This window comes from Borostomias antarcticus (assembly GCF_949987555.1).
Source record: "Borostomias antarcticus genome assembly, chromosome: 21".
NCBI lineage: Eukaryota > Metazoa > Chordata > Actinopteri > Stomiiformes > Stomiidae > Borostomias > Borostomias antarcticus.
The window spans coordinates 11,615,790-11,638,660 of record NC_140254.1 but is presented as its reverse complement, the minus strand read 5'-3'; the positions used below and the strand labels follow the sequence as shown (position 1 = coordinate 11,638,660).

General features: G+C 44.5%; 1 protein-coding gene across 1 annotated transcript; it reads left to right on the top strand.

Moving 5' to 3' along the window:
* The first annotated feature begins 1,530 nt into the window (after nucleotides 1-1,530).
* On the top strand, nucleotides 1,531-20,410 carry tmem65 (transmembrane protein 65). The gene is made up of 8 exons (XM_084455363.1): nucleotides 1,531-1,670; nucleotides 2,023-2,332; nucleotides 8,293-8,337; nucleotides 12,229-12,296; nucleotides 12,430-12,484; nucleotides 15,763-15,805; nucleotides 16,437-16,542; nucleotides 19,297-20,410. The coding sequence occupies exons 2-8, from the start codon at nucleotides 2,053-2,055 to the stop codon at nucleotides 19,420-19,422; spliced, it is 723 nt and encodes a 240-aa protein (XP_084311489.1). The 5' UTR covers nucleotides 1,531-1,670; nucleotides 2,023-2,052; the 3' UTR covers nucleotides 19,423-20,410.
* Nucleotides 20,411-22,871: the final 2,461 nt, after the last annotated feature.

Here is a 22,871-nt window from a genome sequence, read left to right as displayed (position 1 = left end):
GAAAGGCTGTATTGTATTGTAATACAAGTGTTCTGAGATGACTATTCACGCTCCACTAATGCGGGTGAGAGATCCTGAGTAGACAGACCAGGGCCACACAGCTCCACACTCAGACCAGATCAGCTAATAGCTCAACTCTGCTTTTCAACTCAGTTGCCCTGTTCAAAGACAGTTATCAAGCGCAAAGGTATCCACTGCCATCTCTGCAAAGTTGATATAGGCTCTTGATTTCACTTTTTTTTTGCATGAATTATCAATAAGCACAACTGAGTATTATGTTATTTAGAAATTGCAACGGCTTCCATAGCAAGAACGTCTTAAAGAATTTATTTCAATGTTATTTTCATTACAAAGATAATGAACGAGAATGATACCAGGTGATGCTGCTGAGGAGTACCACTTGTCCTGATCAGGCCAGACTGATTCTGCTGCTTTTGGTTTGTTTCAACCATGAAGGATTTTGATCTTTGGATTAGTTGTTAGCTTTTTGAAAGGTAAACTTGTTCATTTTTGCCTTTTGTTTTAAAAAGAGATTCATGTAAATAAAATCACCTTTAATAATGGTTTGGTCCACAGGTGAAGCATTGTTGCAGAAGCAATGTACTCTATGAATGTTGTTGAATGTGTCATTGTGTCCACATTTACCACATACAGATACAGAAAACAAATCACAGGCCGAATGTGTACTTAGATAATTGGCCTTTCACTTCATATGCGTATTATAAAGTCGTTTGCAAAACAAGACACCACGTCGCATACATAGAAATCGGTTTATCGTGCAGATAACCACAGAGCACAGCAGCATGTATATCCATTTTTGACCACTGGGTGGCGGCGTTACTGCATTTTTGAAAACGCGACTACTAACCCTGTGATGTTGATCGCCCATGTAGGATTATGAGAAAGGTCGTGGAAGTGGAATACCTTGTTTAATAGGCTATCGTTTTAGAATGTAACACGTCCTTTGTCGTGACCTACATTGTATTTTGTGTGAACTGGTGTGCAAGGAGGCTAACTTTGAGTTGATCAAACTTGTGTCAACAAGGCGAGGCGAGGTGACAGCCAGACCAGACCTACTCCATGACAGAACAGCTTCCAGGACAGGAGCTACCGGGGCTGGTATGGGTGTGACGGGAAGACTGGAGACTAGCAGGCTAACTTACCACACAGCGAACCCTAGTTATGCAAACTGGTTTTTCTCAGTATATTGGGTATAGGCTCTTTGCACAAGCTGCACTACTTCCTGAAATTCTACAGGCATATTTATTTCCTGTCCTATACCATGGAAGTGATTAATCAGGTGTGCCGCACACCTGATTAATCACTAACATCCAATGGTATAGGACAGGAAATAATAATGCCTGTAGAATTTCGGGAAGTAGTGGAGCTTGTGCAAAGAGCCTATTGGATAAGTTATTTTGGGTCGGAGAATACGTGAAGTTCCCTCCCACAAGCCAAAAGAAGATCCAGCTAGGGGGAGGCGCCTAACGCAGGAGTGCTGCTACAGCCAGCCTGATTCCATCTTGGCACACTCACGCCAGTCTAACGCTAGCTAGTTCAAGATACACCTGGTTCTAGATCAAATGCATTCTATCACAGCAGAGCAACGCTACTAACTTAACCCTGTGAAAAAGAAGAGACGACTTGGCTCTCGGCGCCACGCTGAAAGGGTGATTGTATTATGTAGACAGGAGGTATTGTTAAGTAGTACTAGTAGTTGGACTAGCCAACGCTAGCCACTAATAGCTCGCTAAATGTGATTTATTTTTGTAACGTTGAATTGCTCTTAAGTGCGCGGCTAAACAATGATTTTCTTTGCTGGCTTCTACTAGCTGGCTAGCTAACTTGGCGAACATACACAGACAACTACCGTAATATACCAAAGATTGGCTGCACGTCCAAGGTTCACCGGCGTCGGTGTGCTCGGCTCCTGCTCCCTCAACCAGCCACCAACATCAGCTGTCAAACTAGAGACTCCTCTCGAATTGCCAACTAACTAATTTGAGGTTTCTCTCGTTTCAGTTGAACTGCAGGAACCTCTGCTTCGCCGCCATGATAAAGCTCTGTCTACAGAAGGTCCTGTTGCGACCCGCAGTCCAGTCCGGGGCTGGAGTTTCGTTGGTCTCGCGCAGCAGAACCCCGCTCGAGCCGCTCCGCGTGCATGTACACAGCTGCTGCCGCCGGATGATGGGGACGCACACGCGCAACGAGCCGCTCGAGCCGCTGAACTCCCCAAAGAGAGCGCGAGAGTTCATCTACAGCCTTCGGCCCAAGGAGCGCTCCTTCCTGCTCGGAGAACTACAGAGCTTCGAGTCCGTAGCGATAGCCCAAGGTAAGCCCATGTAACCGTCGTGCTCTCTCTTCTGCTTGTGTTCAACATCAGTTCGACCCATGTTAAGGGCTTGCCCAGGGCGGGATTTGAACCGTTGTTCGACAAGCTCTTGTGAGATGGACACGCTGACAGTTGCGCCAATAGGGACGTCCTTCTTGGAGGGACTGTCAAAGCTCCTTTGAAGAGTGAGTTTCACCAACTACTCTACATGCGGTTACATAAACTCAGTCAAGTTGTTGCAAGAATCAGTAAAGCTTACTTATTTCCTATCCTTTTCACACCAAAGCCACTGGATAATTTACACAATTGGGATGGTCAAAACTGCACCTGTACAATAATCAGTGGCGATTGCTCCTATAAGCCAGGGCTTGGCTTACCCATACAAATCCAAATAAAACTAGATTTTTGCGACTTTCAGACTGTTTTTGACTTAAATGTGTCTTGTATTCATCCATATTGCTTCAATTTCATCCATGTTAAGCGTTTTGGTAGTGCTCCGTCTCCCCCTACAGTTCTCATGAAAGTACAGTCCACGTTACGGTCCGTTGACAGCGGTCTTACTAGCTCGTCATTCACTTAACATTGTAGGCCAGGTAAAAGGATTCTGGCTTACGGAAATCCAGACCAAATGAAAAATCAACCAATCAAATTAGTCCATACATACAAAACCGCAAAAAAATGTTGTCATCAGTTGAAATGTACCCTCATCTGTAAATGCAATGCAATTTTATGCAAAATGCTTAAAAGTGGGCGTAGGGTAAGACAGCTCTCGGAGTGCTTACATTGGAATTCCCATTGACATTTTAACATTGGGACGGTTTATCCTATCAAAACTTGTCATGACTGTTCTGTCATTCATCTGGCTGTCAATCACCCGAGGAGAGCATGGTGACAGAGGCTAGTCAATCACAGTGACGTTAGCTATCTAGCTAGCTACTGGAAACAATTAACATGGAAAACGGAGATCTAGAACATTATTGAAAAATGATTTCACAAAACTAGCACAAGCTATAATAGTAACATAAGCTGATATAAGCTAGTATTCAATCATAGTAATAGATATTTAATAAGCTGATATGATAACAAGTAAAATACATTTTCATTGTACTGCTGATACCCCCGTTTCCATGGTAATGGAAAAACTGTGCATACTGTACCTGAGAGAGAGAGAGAGAGTGTGTGCATGGTGTGTGTGCGTGGTGTGCAGTCAGCCACACCCCAGTAGTCCACAGAGCAGGCCTTTTGTGGTGATTCATACCATCTCTATGTTCCAGAATGTTCTTCTGTAAAAACACCAACTCTCTCCGCTTGCCGAGACCTGACCCCCCTTCCTGGGCAGGCCGGTTCTCTCCTACCAGGACAGGATTAGGGTTAGCCCTAACCCTACCAGGACAGGTTTAGAGTTAGCCCTAACCCTACCAGGACAGGTTTAGGGTTAGCCCTAACCCTACCAGGACAGCCCGTCACCCTCTGACTCCTAACACTCCTGTCTGTCACTGCTATATAGAATCACCTGTCTGTTATTATTATATAGAATCACCTGTCTGTTATTATAGAATCACCTGTCTGTTATTATTATATAGAATCACCTTTCTCTTTATTAATATATAGAATAATGTGTTATTATATAGAATCACCTTTCTGTTTATTAATATATAGAATCACCTGTCTGTTATTATATAGAATCACCTTTCTGTTTATTAATATGTAGAATGATTCTATATATTAATAAACAGAAAGGTGATTATATATAATAATAACAGACAGGTGATTCTATATAATAATAAACGGACAGGTGATTCTATACAATAATAATAACAGACAAGTGATTCAACCACTTGTCTGTTATTATTATTATTATTGTATAGAATCACCTGTCCGTTTATTATTATATAGAATAACCTATCTGTTGTTATTATAATTATATAGATTTACCTGTCACTGTTATTATTATATAGAATCACCTGTCTGTTAATATTATATAGAATCACCTGTCTGTTGTTGTTATTATTATATAGATTTACCTGTCTGTTATTATTATATACAGAGGCTGGCTAGTGTGGCCTGCACCTCACTGCTAGGGCTGCTCGATTAATCGGATTTTAATCTAGATTAAGATTTGGGCTGTCAACGATCATTAAAACAAAATAATCGCCATAAAACGATTTTGCACAAATCAAGCGCACCCTACACTGTAGTGCTATACTGCGCTTGACCCCTCCCCCACCCCCAAAGCCCCAAAACAAACACTTTAGTTCAAAGCGAGACGAGTTGTCAAGCGAAGTGCACGCATGCTCCTCTCGAACAAAACACGACAAGAAGAAGATTATGGCAGCAGAACGAGAGGTGGACAAGAGAGCTAAAACAATATCAGTGTTGTGGAAACACTATGGGTTCGCGGAGACAGATTTGGACCAAGTTGACACGGTGTGTAAAATTTGCTACGCAGTCGTAGCTGCCCCTCAAAGTAGCCCTTCTCATTCCCGTTGTCGCATTCCGCTCGCTCATGCCAGACAACAGTCCTTTGCTGCTCCATTCACTTTGCCGTCAAAATAAATCGGTGTCGGCCTATTTAGGAGAGGCGCTCATATTTACAAGTGTCAGATGAACATGAAAATTCACTTCCTAAGCAAAAGGGTCTATATTAACAAATGCTGGGTTTTGAAGCCTCGGCGCTACGATTAAATAACTTATTTAGACGCGTTCTGTCCGAGTGAAATTATTTTTCCAAGGTAGTCTTCTTCTGTGGTGGTGGCGGTGCTTTGAAGCTTCTTTATTTATCAGTTTTTGCACTTTTATTTATTTATTTATCAAGGTCAAGGTTCACTATTTGTCTCCCATGGGAGAAATGTATCTAATCCAAAGAACATTGTTAAAAAGAAAAGCCACTGTCAACATTTAATAAATTAATTGTTATCAAAGTCAATGTATAATTTGATTTGTTAAGAAAATGTTAAAACTTTTGATTAAAAAAAAAATTCAATGAATAATCGTGTTAAATAATCGTGATCTCAATATCAATCAAATTAATCGTGATTATGATTTTTGCCATAATCGAGCAGCCCTACTCACTGCCGATACTAACGTCTAGTTATCCAAAATGTACTATGTGTTATGTCCGTTTTTGGCCGTACAACATGTACATGCGAAAGGTTTTTTTGTGATAAAGTGGTACTCGGAAACATTCTTCAGGGTTGGCAGGTCTGTAGTGTGTATTAGGGACAGTATGGTGTGATAGTGTGTATTAGGGACAGTATGGTGTGATGGTGTGTATTAAGGATGTTTTGGTGTGATAGTGTGTATTAAGGACAGCATGGTGTGATAGTGTGTATTAAGGATGTTTTGGTGTGATAGTGTGTATTAGGGACAGTATGGTGTTCCTGCTTTCAGCTGCTTCCTGTTTATCGGGCCGCTACTCATTTATGGCCAACCGAGATGTTGGTGGGTTTTGGTCTCGATGTATTTCTCTGCTTGGCTAAATTCATGCCTGCCGCACACTGTGGAGGAATATGTGTAAACTCTCTCCTCTCTCTCTCTTCTGGTCTCCCTCAGTGCCCAATTACTGTGTGAGAGTGCGCTCTCTGCGCTGTGTTTGATGTGGTGGCGTGTAACAGAGTAATGTATCTAGGCCAACCACATCATTGTTTCATATCTAGACAATATCTCTTCCAGTCCTCTTACCTCAGCCTGCTTCCCTGTATCCCTCTTCCTGAGCTGGTCTCACTCTCTTTCTTAGTTCTCTCTCTTTCTGAGCTGGTCTCTATCCCTCTCTTTCTTAGCTGGTCTCTCCTTCACTCTCTCTTACCTGGTCTCTCTCACTCGCTCTTTCTGAGCTGGTCTCTTGCTCTCTCTCTCTGGCATGTTGCCGTCCTCCCAGGACTGATTATTAACTGTGTATTCAGGGTGCCACATCCTGTCAGATGGCCAGGTTAACTTTTCTCCAGGCTTTCTGTTTTCTCAGGAGGGTTGGTATGTATGGTTGAAATAAAGAGCTGTAAATACTCTTTATTGCAACCTGACCCGTGAATCATTCTGTCTCCTCTTCTTTGTCACCTGACTATTGCTCTCTGTCTCCCCGTCCAGCCTCACTGATCTGACTCACAATCTCACTTTCAATTCAATGGCTTTATTGGCATATATATATATATATATATATATATATATATATATATATATACACACACACACACACTAGGGCTGCACGATTATGACAAAAGATGATAATTGTGATTATTTGCTTCAAAATGGTAATTGCGATTCATATTTAATATATCATATTAATATATAATAACCAAAATGCTCCCAAATCACGGACGTTAATCCCTTTCTTGCTACTAACTCACTGACCTAGTTTTCGCTCATTTTTTCACTACTCACGGCTGCAGGTACTCTTGTGTCTTGACCTACTGCTATCTGTCTTCTCAGTGAAATTGCTGCGCACAGCGCACTCAGCAGGAACGCATGTGATTGGTCAGACAGCATAAGCGCCTGTGATTCGTCTGTGTAGTCTTAGCACACTCAATTCAAAGCAAAATTATTAATCACATTAATTGCGGCCTTTTGCGATTAGTTAATTGTGGAGGTCATAATCGCGATTTCGATTAATTCACGATTAATTGTGCAGCCCTAATACACACACAAATACAGTAATGTAATCAATATTTTCTTTCCCTAGCTCACACTCTCTGTGACTCCCCCCCCCCCCCCCATCTTACTCTCTCAGACTTCCCCTCTCCCTCCTTCCCCTCTCCCTCCCTCTCTCAGAGAGATGTGTGACTCTGACCGCGGTCATCCCCCAGCGAGGCCAACCCCCAGACCAGGGTTAGCGCCGCCCCTGCCTGACCCCAGTCATGAGGGTTGATCTATCCCTGTGAGCTCAGCAGGGAGGGAGTCGTCCTAACATTTATGGCTGAATGTTTAAACTTCCAACATATTGATTAGCTATATCCTACATATTGATTAGCTATGTCCTTCATATTTACTAGCTGTGTCCTACATCTTGATTAGCTATATCATACATATTGATTAGCTCTGTCCTACATATTGACCAACTATGTCCTACATATTGATTAGCTATGTCCTACATATTGACTAACTATGTCCTACATATTGATTAGCTATGTCCTATGTATTGATTAGCTGTGTCCTACATAATTAGCCTACAGGTTTCACCTGATGGGTCTTGTAGCCAAGTGTTTGTTCAGCACTTCTCTTGTTCGAGTGCTTCCCTGTGGGTCAGCAGAAATCTACGCCTGTTTATGAGTGTCTAGCATTGTCCCATCTGCCCTTTCTCTTTAATGGCCGGCTGTGCTCAGCTGTACAGAACCACCTCCGAGGAGAAGATCGATGTTTACTTATTCTGCTGCATCAGTGTGAGACGCTGTTCTGTTTCCACTTCCAATAAGCAGAGTATCTTGGCTGGTCTCAGGTCTGTTAATAAGCAGAGTATCTTGGCTGGTCTCAGGTCTGTTAATAAGCAGAGTATCTTGGCTGGTCTCAGGTCTGTTAATAAGCAGAGTATCTTGGCTGGTCTCAGGTCTGTTAATAAGCAGAGTATCTTGGCTGGCCTTGGGTCTGTTAATAAGCAAAGTATCTTAGCTGGTCTCAGGTCTGTTAATAAGCAGAGTATCTTGGCTGGTCTCAGGTCTGTTAATAAGCAGAGTATCGTGGATAGTTACAGGTCTGTTAATAAGCAGAGTATCTTTGCTGGTCTCAGGTCTGTTAATAAGCAGAGTATCGTGGATAGTTACAGGTCTGTTAATAAGCAGAGTATCTTAGCTGGTCTCAGGTCTGTTAATAAGCAGAGTATCTTGGCTGGTCTCAGGTCTGTTAATAAGCAGAGTATCGTGGATAGTTACAGGTCTGTTAATAAGCAGAGTATCTTGGCTGGTCTCAGGTCTGTTAATAAGCAGAGACGCAGCTCAGCAGATTGTGACTTAATGATGTTTTTGTTTTTCCAGAGATGCAGGAGCCGTCCCCTCCCAACGCAGCCCAGATCAGATACGGTGAGGCCAACAGACCACAACAGCCAGAGACACCGGTCTCCCCAGAGGGCCAGAGGGAAAGGCGGTCTCTGCCTTTGCATGTAGCTGTGTGTTTGATGTCTGGCCGCCATCAGAGACATCTCTTGACTCATGCTAGCATTCCCACTGCCGCCGACCAGCTAAGTCTGTCTAAAATGTGTGATTTTTACAATCAATTGGAACAAATCAACTATACTACCACTCTCTGAGGATACTTGGGATTCTGCAGCCCAAGATTTCCCCTTCCTGTTCATATCGGTAATATTAGATATTTGGGTATAGATATTTCCCCAAGGCTATCAGAGCTTTTTCATTTGAATTATACCCATCCATCCATCGTCATCCACTTACCCAGGGTCGGGTCGCGGAGGCAGCAGTTCCAGCAGGGGGCCCCAGACATCCCTTTCCCTAGCAGCAACAACCAGCTCTGCCTGAGGAATCTTTAGCCGCTCACAGGCCAGTGTGGAGATGTAGTCCCGCCACCTGGTCCTGGGTCTACCCCACGGCCTCCTCCTAGCCGGACATGCCTGGAACACCTCCCTAGGTAGGCGCCCAGGAGGCATCCTCACTAGATGCCCGAACCACCTCAACTGGCTCCGTTCGACGCAAAGGAGCAGCGGCTCTACTCCGAGTCTGTCCCGGATGACTGAACTTCTCACCCAATCTCTCAGGGAGACCCCAGCCACCCTCCAGAGAACTCATTTCGGCCACTTGTATCCGTGATCTCGTTATTTCGGTCATGACCCATCCTTCATGACCATAGGTGAGGGTGGGGACGAAGATACATTGAGAGCTTTGCCTTTTGGCTCAGCTCTCTTTTCGTCACAACAGTGCGGTAAAGCGACTGCAGAACCGCACCAGCTGTTCCGATTCTCCGGCCAAACTCCCTCTCCATGGTTCCCTCACTCGTGAACAAGACCCCTAGATACTTGAACTCCTTCACTTGGGGTAAGGACTCATTTCCTACTCGGAGCGGACAGACCACCGGTTTCCTGCTGAGAACCATGGCATCAGATTTAGAAGTGCTGATTCTCATCCCAGCCGCTTCACACTCAGTTGTGAACCTATTCAGAGAGTGCTGGAGGTCGCAGGCAGATGATGCCATCAGGACCACATCATCTGCAAATAGCAGCGACGCGATCCCCAGCTCACCGAACTGCAAACCCACCTCTCCACCCTGTCCATGAAAATCACAAACAGGATTGGCTGACAAAGCGCAGCCCTGGCGGAGGCCAACCCCCACCGGAAAGGAAGACGACTTACTGCCGAGGACACGGACACAGCTCTCGCTCTGGGTGTACAGGGATTGGATGAACCTAAGTAGGGACCCCCTCACCCCATACTCCTGCATAACCCTCCACAAGACCTCTTGAGGGACCCGGTCATAAGCCTTCTCCAAGTCCACAAAACACATGTAGACAGGCTGGGCAAACTCCCAAGCCCCCTCCAAGATCCTTGCGAGAGTGAAGAGCTGGTTGGTGGTTCCACGACCAGGACGAAATCTGCATTGTTCCTCTTCGATCTGAGGTTCGACTATCGGCCGGACCCTCCTTTCCAGCACCTTGGGAGTACACTTTCCCTGGGAGGCTGAGTAATGTGATGCCTCTATAATTGGCACACACCCTCTGGTCCCCTTTTTTGAATATTGGGACCACCACCCCAGTCTGCCACTCCTTTGGCGCTGACCTGGACTTCCACGCAATGTTAAAGAGGCGTGTCAACCAAGACAGCCCCTCAACACCCAGCACCTTCAGCATTTCTGGACGGATCTCATCAGTCCCTGGGGCTTTGCCATTGTGGAGTTGTTTGACTACCTCAGTGACCTCCTCCAGGGAAACTGACGATGGCCCCCCATCATCTTCCGGCTCTGCCTCGATCGTAGAGAGTGGATTAGTCGGGTTCAGGAGTTCCTCAAAGTGCTCCTTCCAACGCTCAACAACCTCCTCAGTTGAGGTCAGCAGTATCCCTTCCTTGCTGTATACAGCTTGGATGGTCCCCCACTTTCCCTTCCTGAGGTGTCTGATGGTCTTCCAGAAACACTTTGGTGCCGACCGAAAGTCCGTCTCCATGGTTTCTCCGAACTTATCCCACACCCGCTGCTTTGCCTTGGTCACGGCCGAAGCCGCAGCCCTCTGGGCCAGTCGATAACCTGCAACTGCTTCTGGAGTCCCCCGGGCTAACATATCCCGGAAGGCCTCCTTCAGTTGGACGGCTTCGCTGACCACCGCTGTCCACCATGGTGTCCGAGGGTTACCGCCCCTTGAGGTACCTATGGCCCTCAGGCCACAGCTCCCAGCCACAGCTTCAGCAATAGAGGCTTTGAACACCGACCACTCATGCTCGATGTCCCCAACCTCCACAGGGATGCCTGAGAAGCTCCGCCGGAGGTGGTAATTGAAATCTCTCCGGACAGGCTCTTCCTCCAGACGTTCCCAGTTCACCTTCACTACACGCTTGGGTTTTCCAGGTCTGTCCAAAAGCTTCCCCCGCCATCGAAACCAACTCACCACCAGATGGTGATCAGTGGACAGCTCTGCCCCTCTCTTTACCCGAGTGTCCAAAACACATGGCCTCAGATCAGATGATACGATAACAATCGATCATCGACCTTCGGCCTAAGGTGTTCTGATGCCAGGTGTACTTGTGGGCATCCTTGTGTTCGAACATGGTGTTTGTTATGGACAAACCGTGACTAGCACAGAAGTCCAAAAAAAAAACACCAATCGGGTTCAGATCATGGTGGCCATGTCTACGGTCTGCAGGAAGGCCGAGTACTCCGAACTGCTGTTCGGTGCATAAGCACAAACGACAGTCAGAGTCCCCCCCCCACAGTCCTAAGGCGCAGGGAGGCGACCCTCTCGTCCACTGGGGTGAACTCCAGCACAGAGGCGCTCAGCCGGGGGCTAGCTAGTATAGCCACAACTGAATTGAATTGAATAACAGATGCTCTTTGGTTCTGTACACCAGTTCATTTCTTTTGGACAGTAATAACCCAAGAACTTTCCATTATCTTGGGCTGTGGAATCCCAATGTACCCATCACTTTGCCAACTGGGCGACACCACACATTTCTTTTCCCACTAAATACAAAAATCCATTGCTAATTTCTCTGACTATTGCTAAGAAAATAATCTTTCAAAATTGGAAAACAAAACAGAACTGCCACATCGCTCACTGGACTAATCTACTTAAAGATCACATTGCAATGGAGAGAATATCAGCTCACTCCAAAAACAAAATATCAGCCTTTAATGACACTTGGGACAAATGTATAACTCATTTAATTAAATAGAAATCATGAATAAATTATTTTTAAATAAAGCCACGTACATCCCCTTTCCTTCTTTCTCTCTCTCTCTCTCTCTCTCTCTCTCTCTCTCTCCCCCCTTATTCCATACTCATATTTAATTAAATATAGTACTGTTATCTCTCAATTTTTGGTTCTTTGTCTGTCTTGTGTCCCTGTCTTGTCTTGTGTCCTTGTCTTGTCTGTTAATGTCTGCTCTCCCTCAGAGGCATTTTAATACATTCTATTAAAGTTCTTATTATTGTCATTTTTATATATTATTATCATGTTAATTAAAAATAAAGATGACCTCCGAAGAGGGGGGGTGTTTGGTGGGGACAAAAAAAAAGTCCAGAATGTCCTCTTGCACTGTTAGATCAACAACATCCCACTTCACACACACCCCACGCATAGTGTACACACACGCATACACACACACACAGGTGTGTTCACAGACCGTACTCTAGTACTCTAGTACTCAGACAGTCCCTCAGGATGGATGGTTTCAGAGCAGGTTGGTGAATGTTAGGGTGAGACCACATGACCCCTGACCTCCGCGCCTACTTCTCTCTTCTTCTTTTCTTCCAGTTCTTCTACACAATGCCATCCCCTTCGTAGGCTTTGGTTTCCTTGACAACGCCATCATGATAGCAGCAGTAAGTGATCGTCACGCTGGTTCACAACCTCTCATGCTCTGGGTTTGAACTGACGTTGACATTTTTACATGTGCTGGTTTTGGTGTTCATCCTATGAAGGCTGATGTCAACACTCTATTGTTTTGCTGTGTAGGGAACCCAGATTGAGATGTCTATAGGAATCACCTTTGGGATCTCTACCATGGCAGGTAAGTTACATTACATTACATTGTCATTCAGCTGAGACTTTTATCCAAAGTGATTTGCAATAATTGTATTTAACGTAGGAAGTCAGTGTACTGCTACTCGTCAGAATTCATAAGTGCATCTTCTTTCTAAACAAGTGACTAAGAGCATGATCTAGTGCTGAAGGCAAAGTGCAAGAGTAGAAAAATAGAAATATAATAGGTGCTTAAGAGTGAGTAGCACTTCTTGAAGAGGTGAGTTTTGAGCCTGCGGCAAAAGATGGGCAGTGACTCTGCTGTCCTGACGTCAGTGGCCAGTTCGTTCCACCACTGCAGGGCCAGGACAGAGGAGAGCTGTGACCGTGTTGATCGACCGCAGAGGCCTCTGAGTGACAGGGCAACCAGTCGCCCCGAGGTAGCAAAGCGCAGTGGTCACAAAACACAGCCTCTCATTTACTGTCCACCTGGCCTCTCTATCAAGTGTCACTGCGTAGCTCGTCAGTAGCACTTCCACCCTCACTTGCACCTCGTGCTGGGTTCAATCTCTCATGCTGGGTTCGATCTCTCGTGCTGGGTTCGATCTCTCGTGCTGGGTTCGATCTCTCGTGCTGGGTTCAATCTCTCGTGCTGGGTTCGACTTACTGTACAGTCCTCTGACTACAGACACCTGAGACCGCTTCCCATAAACTGTAGCCAGCCACACCACTGAAGAACAGCTATTTGATGGGCGCGGGTGTGAGCTATTTACACTGAGGAGTGAGATTACCTAATTCATCTCGGTTACACTTCTCCTTACAGAGGGCAGGAAATCGTTTTAGAATCCTTTGAGAGAGGAGCTTCAGATGTCTGGCCTCTCCATCCCTCCCAGCGCTCCAGGTCCTGGGATTAGCCCCTCTCTGATCCGTTTAATACCAGACGTTTTCACAGATTATTATTCACTGACACGGTTTAATATCAGACGTATTCACAGATTATTATTCACTGACACGGTTTAATATGAGACGTATTCACAGATTCACCAGGGAATGAATCTGAACACCCAGGGAATGAATCTGAACACCCAGGGAATGAATCTGAACACCCAGGGAATGAATCTGAACACCCAGGGAATGAATCTGAACACCCAGGGAATGAATCTGAACACCCAGGGAATGAATCTGAACACCCAGGGAATGAGCCTGAACACCCAGGGAATGAGCCTGAACACCCAGGGAATGAATCTGAACACCTGAATGCATTGTTTATTCATTACATTACAGTCATTTAGCAGACACTTTTATCCAAAGCGACTAACAATAATTGCATTTAACGTAGGAAAAGCCAATGTACTACTTGCCAGAACTCGCAAGTGCATCATCTTTCTAAAACAAGTGACTAAGAGCATAATCTAGTGCTGAAGGCAAATGGCAATCTAAAATACAATAAGCGCTTAAGAGGGAGGATCGTTGTAGTACTTCTTGAAGAGATGAGTTTTGAGCCTGCGACGAAAGATGGGCAGCGACTCTGCTGTACTGATATCAGTGGGCAGTTCGTTCCACCACTGCGCGGCCACAGGACAGAGAAGAGCCGTGACCGTGTCGATCGACCGCAGGGGCCTCGGCATGACGGGGCAACCAGTCGCCCCGAGGTAGCAGAGCGTAGGGGTCGGGAGGGGGTGTAGGGTTTGACCATGGCCTGGAGGTAGGAGGGGGATGTTCCTTTCATTGCCCTGTAGGCTAGCGCCAGAGTTTTAAACTGGATGCGAGCCGCTACAGGGAGCCAGTGTAGGGAACGGAGAAGGAAGTTGTGTGGGAGAACTTGGGGTGGTTGAAAACCAGGCGAGCAGCAGCTTTCTGGACAAGTTCCAGGGGTTTAATGGCTGATGCCGGGGCCCCAGCAAGGAGGGAGTTGCAGTAGTCCAGGCGGGAGATGACAGGCGGGAGATGACAACGGCCTGAATGAGTACCTGCGCCGTTTCATCAGTGAGGAAAGGGCGAATCCTCCTGATGTTGTAGAGCATGAATCTGCAGGAGCGTGTGACTGATGTGATATGTGCAGAGAACGACAGTTGGTCATCCAGGGTCACACCCAGATTCCTCGCAGTCCAAGTCGGGGTCACCACTGTCTTCCACCACAGTGTCTTATTCAAACGAAACGTGTGCTATTTAAACATACAAGGCACTCAGTCCATTGAGGTTTTGGTGGTGGAGTCAGGAGTGAGCGTTCCCTTCCGATGATCCTGGGACGGTTTAACTCTTCGTATTTTTGATCTTGGCTTGCTTAGACCAGCACTTCTAGCCCTAGATAATCCCATACAGGCACTGCGTATGTGCATTGAACAAATCAACGATTGGATGTGCCAGAAATCTTGGTGTAGTCATGGACTTTGACCTGAATTTCAACAGTCACATTAAGACAATTACAAAGTCAGCCTACAGTACCATCACCTAGAGAATATATCAAGGATTAAAGAATTTGTCTCAGCAGGATCTGGAAAAACTTGTCCTTGTGTTTATCTTCAGTAGACTCCTGTAACAGTGTGTTTATAGGTCTCTCTAAAAAGTCGATCAGACAGCTGCAGCTGATTCAGAACGCTGCTGCTCGAGTCCTCACTAAGACCAAGAAAGTGGATCACATCACTCCAGTTCTGAAGTCCTTACACTGGCTTCCTGTCTGTAAAAGAATTGACTTTAAAATACTGCTGTTGGTTTATAAAGCACTGAATGGTTTAGGGCCAAAATATATTTCTGATCTGTTGCTACATTATGAACCATCCAGACCTCTCAGGTCGTCTGACACAGGCCTGCTTTCTGTCAAAACATGAAGAAGCAGCGTTCAGTTTTTATGCTCCACATATCTGGAACAAACTTCCAGAAAACTGCAGGTCTGCTGCAACTCTCAGTTCTTTTAAATCAAGACTGAACATTTTTCTTTTCGCCGCTGCTTTTTATTAAATCATTTATCTGAGGGAGGGGTGTGTTGTATGGTCCGGCGGTCTCCTGTGTGTGTAGTCACAGCGTAGTACCTCTACTCTGAATACTTGTTTTCTCTCCTCTCTCTCCCTCCCTCTCTAGATAAGATAGATAAAATACTGTATTGATCCCCCCTGGGGGAAATTTGGTGTATCGGCAGTTGAAATTTACAGAAAGGTTGGAAAGAAAAACACTAGATACAGAGTAACAAGAAATACGTTAGATAAGAGGAAGGGGGAGGGGGGGGGTAGCAGCATAAAAAAGAGGGATATCAGGGACTATATACATCCATATGTACAGTAGCTGTGCAGTATAGAATACAATAGGATCTCCTCTGCTCTGTCCATCCAGCTGCTGCCCTGGGAAACCTGGTGTCTGATCTGGCTGGACTCGGGTACGTTGACCGACCTCTACCATGTCCTACTCTGATATGTTCATTCATGTTCTACCATGTCCTACTCTGCTATGTTCCCTCATGTTCTACCATGTCCTACTCTGCTATGTTCCCTCATGTTCTACCATGTCCTACTCTGCTATGTTCCCTCATGTTCTACCATGTCCTACTCTGCTATGTTCCCTCATGTTCTACCATGTCCTACTCTGCTATGTTCCCTCATGTTCTACCATGTCCTACTCTGCTATGTTCCCTCATGTTCTATGTCCTCCTCTGCTATGTTTCCTCATGTTCTACCATGTCCTACTCTATGTTCCATCGTTTTCTACCATGTCCTACTCTGCTATGTTCCCTCATGTTCTACCATGCCTTACTTACTCTGTCCCTTCATGTTCTACCATGTCCTACTTACTCTGCTATGTTCCCTCATGAAAGTGTTGGAAGAGAACAGGCAACCAGGACTTATGCTTAGTCACCGGACCAGTTCCTCCCTGTTTTACATATGGTTCCTCATAGAAACTGCCATAAACCAGAGAACAGCTTGTTTTTCTGTTATGCATGTTATCTGTCTAACCATGCTGACCACATCTGATGCTATCTTTTCTGTGTGCGCGTGTGTGTGTGTGTGTAGGTTGGCAGGCTATGTGGAGGCCCTGGTCTCTAGACTAGGGATGCAGGGTCCTGACCTCACACCCAAGCAGGCCGACATGTGGCAGACCAGAGTTAGCTCACACATGGTGAGAGAACGTCTCACACGTGTCTGTCTGAAAATGTGTCAAAATGTGTGACTGTCATGCACAAATCAGTCTTAAAACAATGTTGTTAGCTAACACATATCTGTATGCCATAAAGGTCTATAATCGATAGTATCATAGTTGTTGAATCTTTCTTAACAAAGACATTTTTTTGATTAGGAGATTAGGCTACATGTGTGCATTTGCTCTAAAACCAATTGCTCTCCTGTGAAATGTATAGCAATCTGAATATTTAGGTGTTTGTCATGACTTGCACAAAACAGCAAGGCAGGGGATGCTTATGTCCAAGTCATGCCAAACATGCAAAAACCTTCAGCTTGCGATACATTTAACAGGAGAGCATACTGGTAAGATTACACCATGTGCTTCCCGTCTCGGAAAACCACTTCATAATAGTTTTTCCAACGCATTTACATATGCCCCATTGACTTTCATTGTAGCCCAGTGAGAGCCTGCATAAAAACTGCAGCTAGCTAGCTTCTGGAACGATCAGTGAAATAATGGTCTCAATGTTTCAGGTTCATGGTAGACAGACCACAAATAGGGATCAAGGTCCAAAATAGCACACTACCCTTTTAAGTACATTAAGGTGTTTTTTTCAGACCAAATTTCCTTTTTCTCCAATCTTAATGAACTTTCACAGGTATTTAGTACAAGCAATTCTGATTAGAGATCTACCACCCAGGGGTGTCTAGCCCGTTCCTTGGCTGAGCATTGAGGAATTTAATTCACCTCCACCCCCTAATTTTTGAGGAAAAAAAAGTTCTTTGAAAATGAAGACCAAGAACACAGCTAGTAGATAGCAGAGAGTCAGAAAAACATTCCCGAGTCAATGACCTTCCTATCATGATATATGGCCTGTAAGACCTAGGCGAGCTAGCTATATAGCTACAGCGTTAGCTAGCAGAGAGAGGGCTGTAGCTATGGGGCTTATGACAGCTGAACATTTTTTAAACGAAAGACTAGTTCATATTTTGTTTGTTATTCATTGATTGTTATTAAAAACATCTTAGGCTCTTTACATGTTATCTAACAACATGCTAGCTATCGCTCATTGTTTTGGCTAGCCAGCTGTAGCTAGCCTATGTTACTAGGCTATATTTGTATAACTCATAGCGTAGATATACTGTAGAAAAGGCACACCAAATAACTGTCTTATACAAATAAAAGGGGAACAAATGAAATGGGAACAAATGAAATAGGAAGTACAGTAATCTAATGATTACAGTAGCCTATATTTCCTGAAGTTGGCTGAGCTTCCTGAAAACATCGATGAACAAGCCACGTTAATGGGCTTGTTCTGAAAGCTTGAGAGGCCTCCTGTGCCTAGTTACGGTTGCTAACGTAAGATTGGACAGTGGCCATTCTAGGCAGCGGCTTGGGAAGGGTCAATTGCAGAACCCAGCTCAAATATATACTGTATCTCTCATAGACAGACATTAAATTTACATTACAGTCGTTAAGCAGATGCTTTTATCCAAAGTGACTGTACAATATTTGCAAGACAAATACATATCTGTTAGATAGCTAATGGACAAACCTGTCATCCCTCAGTCAGGGTTAAAGGTTAAAGTCCCACTGATTGTCACACACCTGAGTGTGTGAAATTTGTTCTCCGCATTTGACCCATCCCCTGGGGGAGCGGTGAGCAGCAGCGGTGCCGTGCTCGGGAATCATTTGGTGATCCAACCCCCCAGCAGGGAGGCAATGGGTCCCATTTTTATAGTCTTTGGTATAGGGATGTGCGCAGCGACTATTTTCACTGACGACTAGACAGTGGTTTTGTAACCGATTACACGACTAGTCTAAAAACAGGATTCCCAAGTTTCTACAACAAGTGCTCGTTAGAAAGATTGAGAATGTTTCTCAAACTATGCAAGCTAAGATGCATGACTATTCTTGATGTTTCCCAACCACTCAGCGGCAGCCAATTTGCACGCGTTGCGCAGGGCTGTCGCACACTGTTTGCCAGTGCAAAACAGTAGTTCAGCCTGTCCTTACAGCTTATTACTTAGTAAAGATATCAATGTGATTTATTTTGTTTAATTGAAGAAGAGTAGGCTAGCCTATTGCCTGTAATGTTTCAGTAGGCTAAAACTAGATTTCACATAAAGACCACGGATGTCAGAGAGGGCAATAACGTTTGAAGGCAAATTTATTGAAACATTGGTCCACAAACAATGATGCAAATAATAAAGTGAAAGAAATAATAGCCTACCTTGCAAAAAATAGCCTAGACGAATTGTACATTTATGAAAGTGTTATATATAATGTTTTATATGGACCTGCGTGTCTGCAATAAAGTTCCTAATTGAAAAACGTACAAACACGCACATCCAAGCCTGAGTAGGGCAGGTGCTGAGCTGAAAAGTATACGAACTATAAATATAGGCGCCAAATCCGGAGCTCCCATACAAAAGGAATGCAGCATAAACAATAGGAATTGCGCAGATGAATGAATGAGGTGACTAATTATTTAAGTTTTTTTTATAAATATTTTTATTTTTATCTAATTCTATTATATTTCGTTTAATCTACTATTATTTCTTAAACGACTAGCTAAAGCTGCGCCGTTTAGTCGTTTAAACGACTAGTCGCGCACATCCCTACTTTGGTATGACCCGGCCGGGGATTGAACCCACAACCTCCCAGTCTCTGGGCAGACACTCTAGCACTAGGCCACTGAGCTGTGGCTATGACACATAACCCTGTGCTGCTGTGTGTGCGTGTACGCAGGGCAAGGCCATTGGCGTGACCATCGGCTGCATCCTGGGCATGTTCCCCCTGCTGTTCCTCAGTGATGATGATGATGAAAAGAGGAAGAAAGAGACTACCAGGGCACAGACCACTACAAACCCTTAGACGCCGTCGCTGAACAGACTTTTGAACAGAGTACTGCTACAGACACTGAACACCTCTCCCACCCCACAACCCTCAGGGCTGACTGCAGCATGCATGGAGACCAGGCCCAGCCAGCACTACAGTCCTCTGGCATGGAATATGAGGGATGGCTGAGGTAGAAGGGATATGAGAATGAGGAATATGAGGGATGGCTGAGGTAGAAGGGAAACTGCTATTGGATATTAGAGAAGTGAACTATCATGAGAAGTAAAAACGCTGCGGATAGACATACAGGATGGATGGATGGATACTTAAAGGTGCATCTCAGAAAATTTTTATATTGTGAAAAGGTCCATTATTTTCCATAATGTAATTCAAATAGTGAAATAATGAACTTAACACAATATTCTAATTTTCCGAGATGCACCTGTACTCACTTTATTGATGTGGTGTGTGACCAGCTTTAGAGGAACGGGAACCTACTTTGAGACTGTCTGAGTTGGTGTTTAGATGTAGAATGTACCTGTATCAGAAGGCAGAGGCTCAGTACATGTTTCCAAACTGGTTGGATTGAAGCGCTCTGAAGATGATTGCTGATGTCTCTGAAACCTCGCTGATGTAATAACAGCAAACATTTAAGGGTTTAAGTGTAGTAATTCAATGATGTTATTTTGAAGTATTTTTCCAATTGGGACTGGTTTGAAAATGGTGTCTACAATATATTTTTGTATTAGCCTAAAGACCCTTTCACATTTGTAGTATTAAAATGGGAAATTGAATCATAATATCGTTGAATATCAGAGAATATTTGTTCATTTTGCTAGTTTCTAGAATATTTGATTTAGTTGCAGGCTTAATTGTATTATTGTGTTATGTATCATATTACTTTTTCTGTTTGTCATTATTCACGCTATATTTTAAATGGAAAACTAAAACCCTAAGTAGCTTTTGTCATGAGACTTAGTAGGCCTATATTACGGAGTCCCTAAAGTGACATGGACAAAAAATAAAAAAATCGACATTCTTTTTCGAAATGTCATTTCTAACTCGCATATATACACAAAATATTTGTTTGTGTTTGTAATATTTGTAGCTCTGTGTAGTTATAACTAAGATATCTGACAGAAAGAAAAAAAAAAATCAGACAAATTTAGCCAATACTTACATTTGAAAGCTCCCGCTGCGGTCCTGGTGACTTCTAGATCCGCCATCTTCTTTTATTTTTATCACTGCCCAGTGATGTGACTGCTGGAATAGCATGCTCTGGACTATGCAAGACCCCAGGGTTAGAACTCAAAAGTGAAGGCCTATTGAACCGCGCCATCTTGGCAAATTCCACGTCATTTAACGTATGTCCGGTGACTTTTGTACTTGCGCAGTTGTGCTTTTGGCAAATTCCGCGTCATTTAATGTATGTCCGGTGACTTTGTACTTGCGCAGTTGTGCTTTTCAGAAAAGCACAACTGCGCAAGTACAAAAGTCACCAGACATACGTCAAACGACACAGAATTTGCCAAGATGGCGCGGTTCAATAGGCCTTCATTTTTGATAACGGTCAGTGAATGAAGTGGCTGTATCCAGTTCTATTAATACATCCATGGGACTATGCAGCGATATTCCAGATGAACACCGCCTTCATGTCCCAGGGCACGGTGGAAGAGGCAGGTGATGGCAGAGAGGAGATTGAAGAGCACTGGGGCCAAGACACAGCCTTGCTTCACCCCAACATCACCTCAAAGGACTCTGACTGGAGTTCTGCTGTGAGGACTCTGGCTTGCATCCCATCATGCAGTTGCTGGAGCACGACGAGAAACTTGGTAGGTACACCAAGTTTGGAGAGGTGTTTCCAGAGCATCTCATGGTTTATGGTGTCAAAGGCATTGCTGAGGTCGATGAAAGCTGTGTAAAGGTCTTTGCGCTGCTCTCCCCACTCTGTCGTCGTGTGTGAGTGTGTGTGTGTGAGTGAGTGAGAGCAGGGGCGGATCCACCATGGGGGCACGGGCTGGCACCCGCCCCCCCTATGATCTGATTGGCCCCCCCGTGTGCCCCCCCATTCTCATTGGCTTTTAGTGATGTAAATCACTGATTGCTGAGCTGAACGTGCATAGCGCGCGCTGAGCAAGCCTTCTCTTAAAAAAAAAAAAGCCTTCTCTACTTTTGTTTTGAATGAAGAGAAAAAAAGTATTTTACCTCGCAGAGGAGTCAGTTGGACTTGGATCGAGTCATCGAGGCAATGCAATGGTAACATTACCGGGTGGGACATTTTACTTTTTGAGGTAAGAACATTAGCAGATATTTGCTAATTTCTACTGTGGTAGAATTATTTTGGTTTCGTTTGTATGGGGAAATGTCATCAATTGGACAAACGTAGGTTACGTTTTCATGTGGTTAACGTTAACAGTTAGTCAGCTTAGCTTGCATGTGCGTGGTCTGGTGTTCAGTTTTAAAGCTAACAGCTAGCCCGTCCGTTTTTGTTTGATTTAAATGTAAGAAAAATGATACTTTTCATTGTGTAAAGTATGTTTGTACTAGACTAGAGTACTTTGGATAATGCATTGTGGTTACCTCTTGCTGTGGTTCAAATGCATTTGGCTAACGTTAGCTAACGCTAACGCTAACATCAGCTAACGCTAACGTTAGCTGCTAGATAGGAACAGCTGCCGCCATGATGCATCTTGGCTATGTGTGTATGTGTAATGTCTATTACAGGTGAGCATTGTATGAAACAACGAAACTGTATGTTGGAAATGACTAACGTTACTTAGAGGAGTGTTTAGCTAGAGTAGCCTATTATGTTGCCATGCAAGAGCAAGCTAATGCTAACGTAAGCTAGCCAGCTATACCGTAGCGCCTCAGCCCGCCTGTACCGTCTAGCCGAATTATATTGCAAACAGTATTCAGAATATTGATGTATGAATGTGTGTGTGACAGAGAGAGGGTAATAAAAGAATGGTTTGTGTGCATGCATGTTCTCAGGGAAACAAGATGAAACGACCAGCAGCAGGGACTTCAGCAGACATAGCCGCCTTTTTTGGCAAGAGGCAGGCAAAAAACAGGGACAGTCAGAGTGCAGGTCAGGCAGCAGAGAGTACCCCCAGAGATGGTGATCAGCAGCCTGAATGCAGCCAGGGACGAGCAGGTGTGGCAGAAATTCAAAGTGCCACAAGAGATGATCAGCAGCCTGAATGCAGCCAGAGACCGGCAGGTATGGCAGAAACTCAGATCAGCACCAATGATGGCCAATTTCAGCATGAACCATACAGATTAGTTTCCACAGACTCATTTTGAAACTGAATGTTTTCCAGACATTTCTCAGACCAGAGCTGCGGGCCCTGCTCAACCTATCCTGAAGAACTACCCTGGAACTCAGTCAGAAAGGGGAGGACAAGATCCTTCAATGCCTCCTGGTTCAAAGACTTCACCTGGGTTGAGTACGCTCCGAGCAAGGACAACGCACATTGTTTTCTATG

Coding starts and splice junctions, on each gene's coding strand:
- tmem65 (XM_084455363.1), top strand. CDS start 2,053: ATGATAAAGCTCTGTCTACAGAAGGTCCTGTTGCGACCCGCAGTCCAG. Junction 12,297..12,429: donor ACGCCATCATGATAGCAGCA/GTAAGTGATCGT, acceptor TTTGCTGTGTAG/GGAACCCAGATTGAGATGTC. Junction 16,543..19,296: donor CCAGAGTTAGCTCACACATG/GTGAGAGAACGT, acceptor GCGTGTACGCAG/GGCAAGGCCATTGGCGTGAC.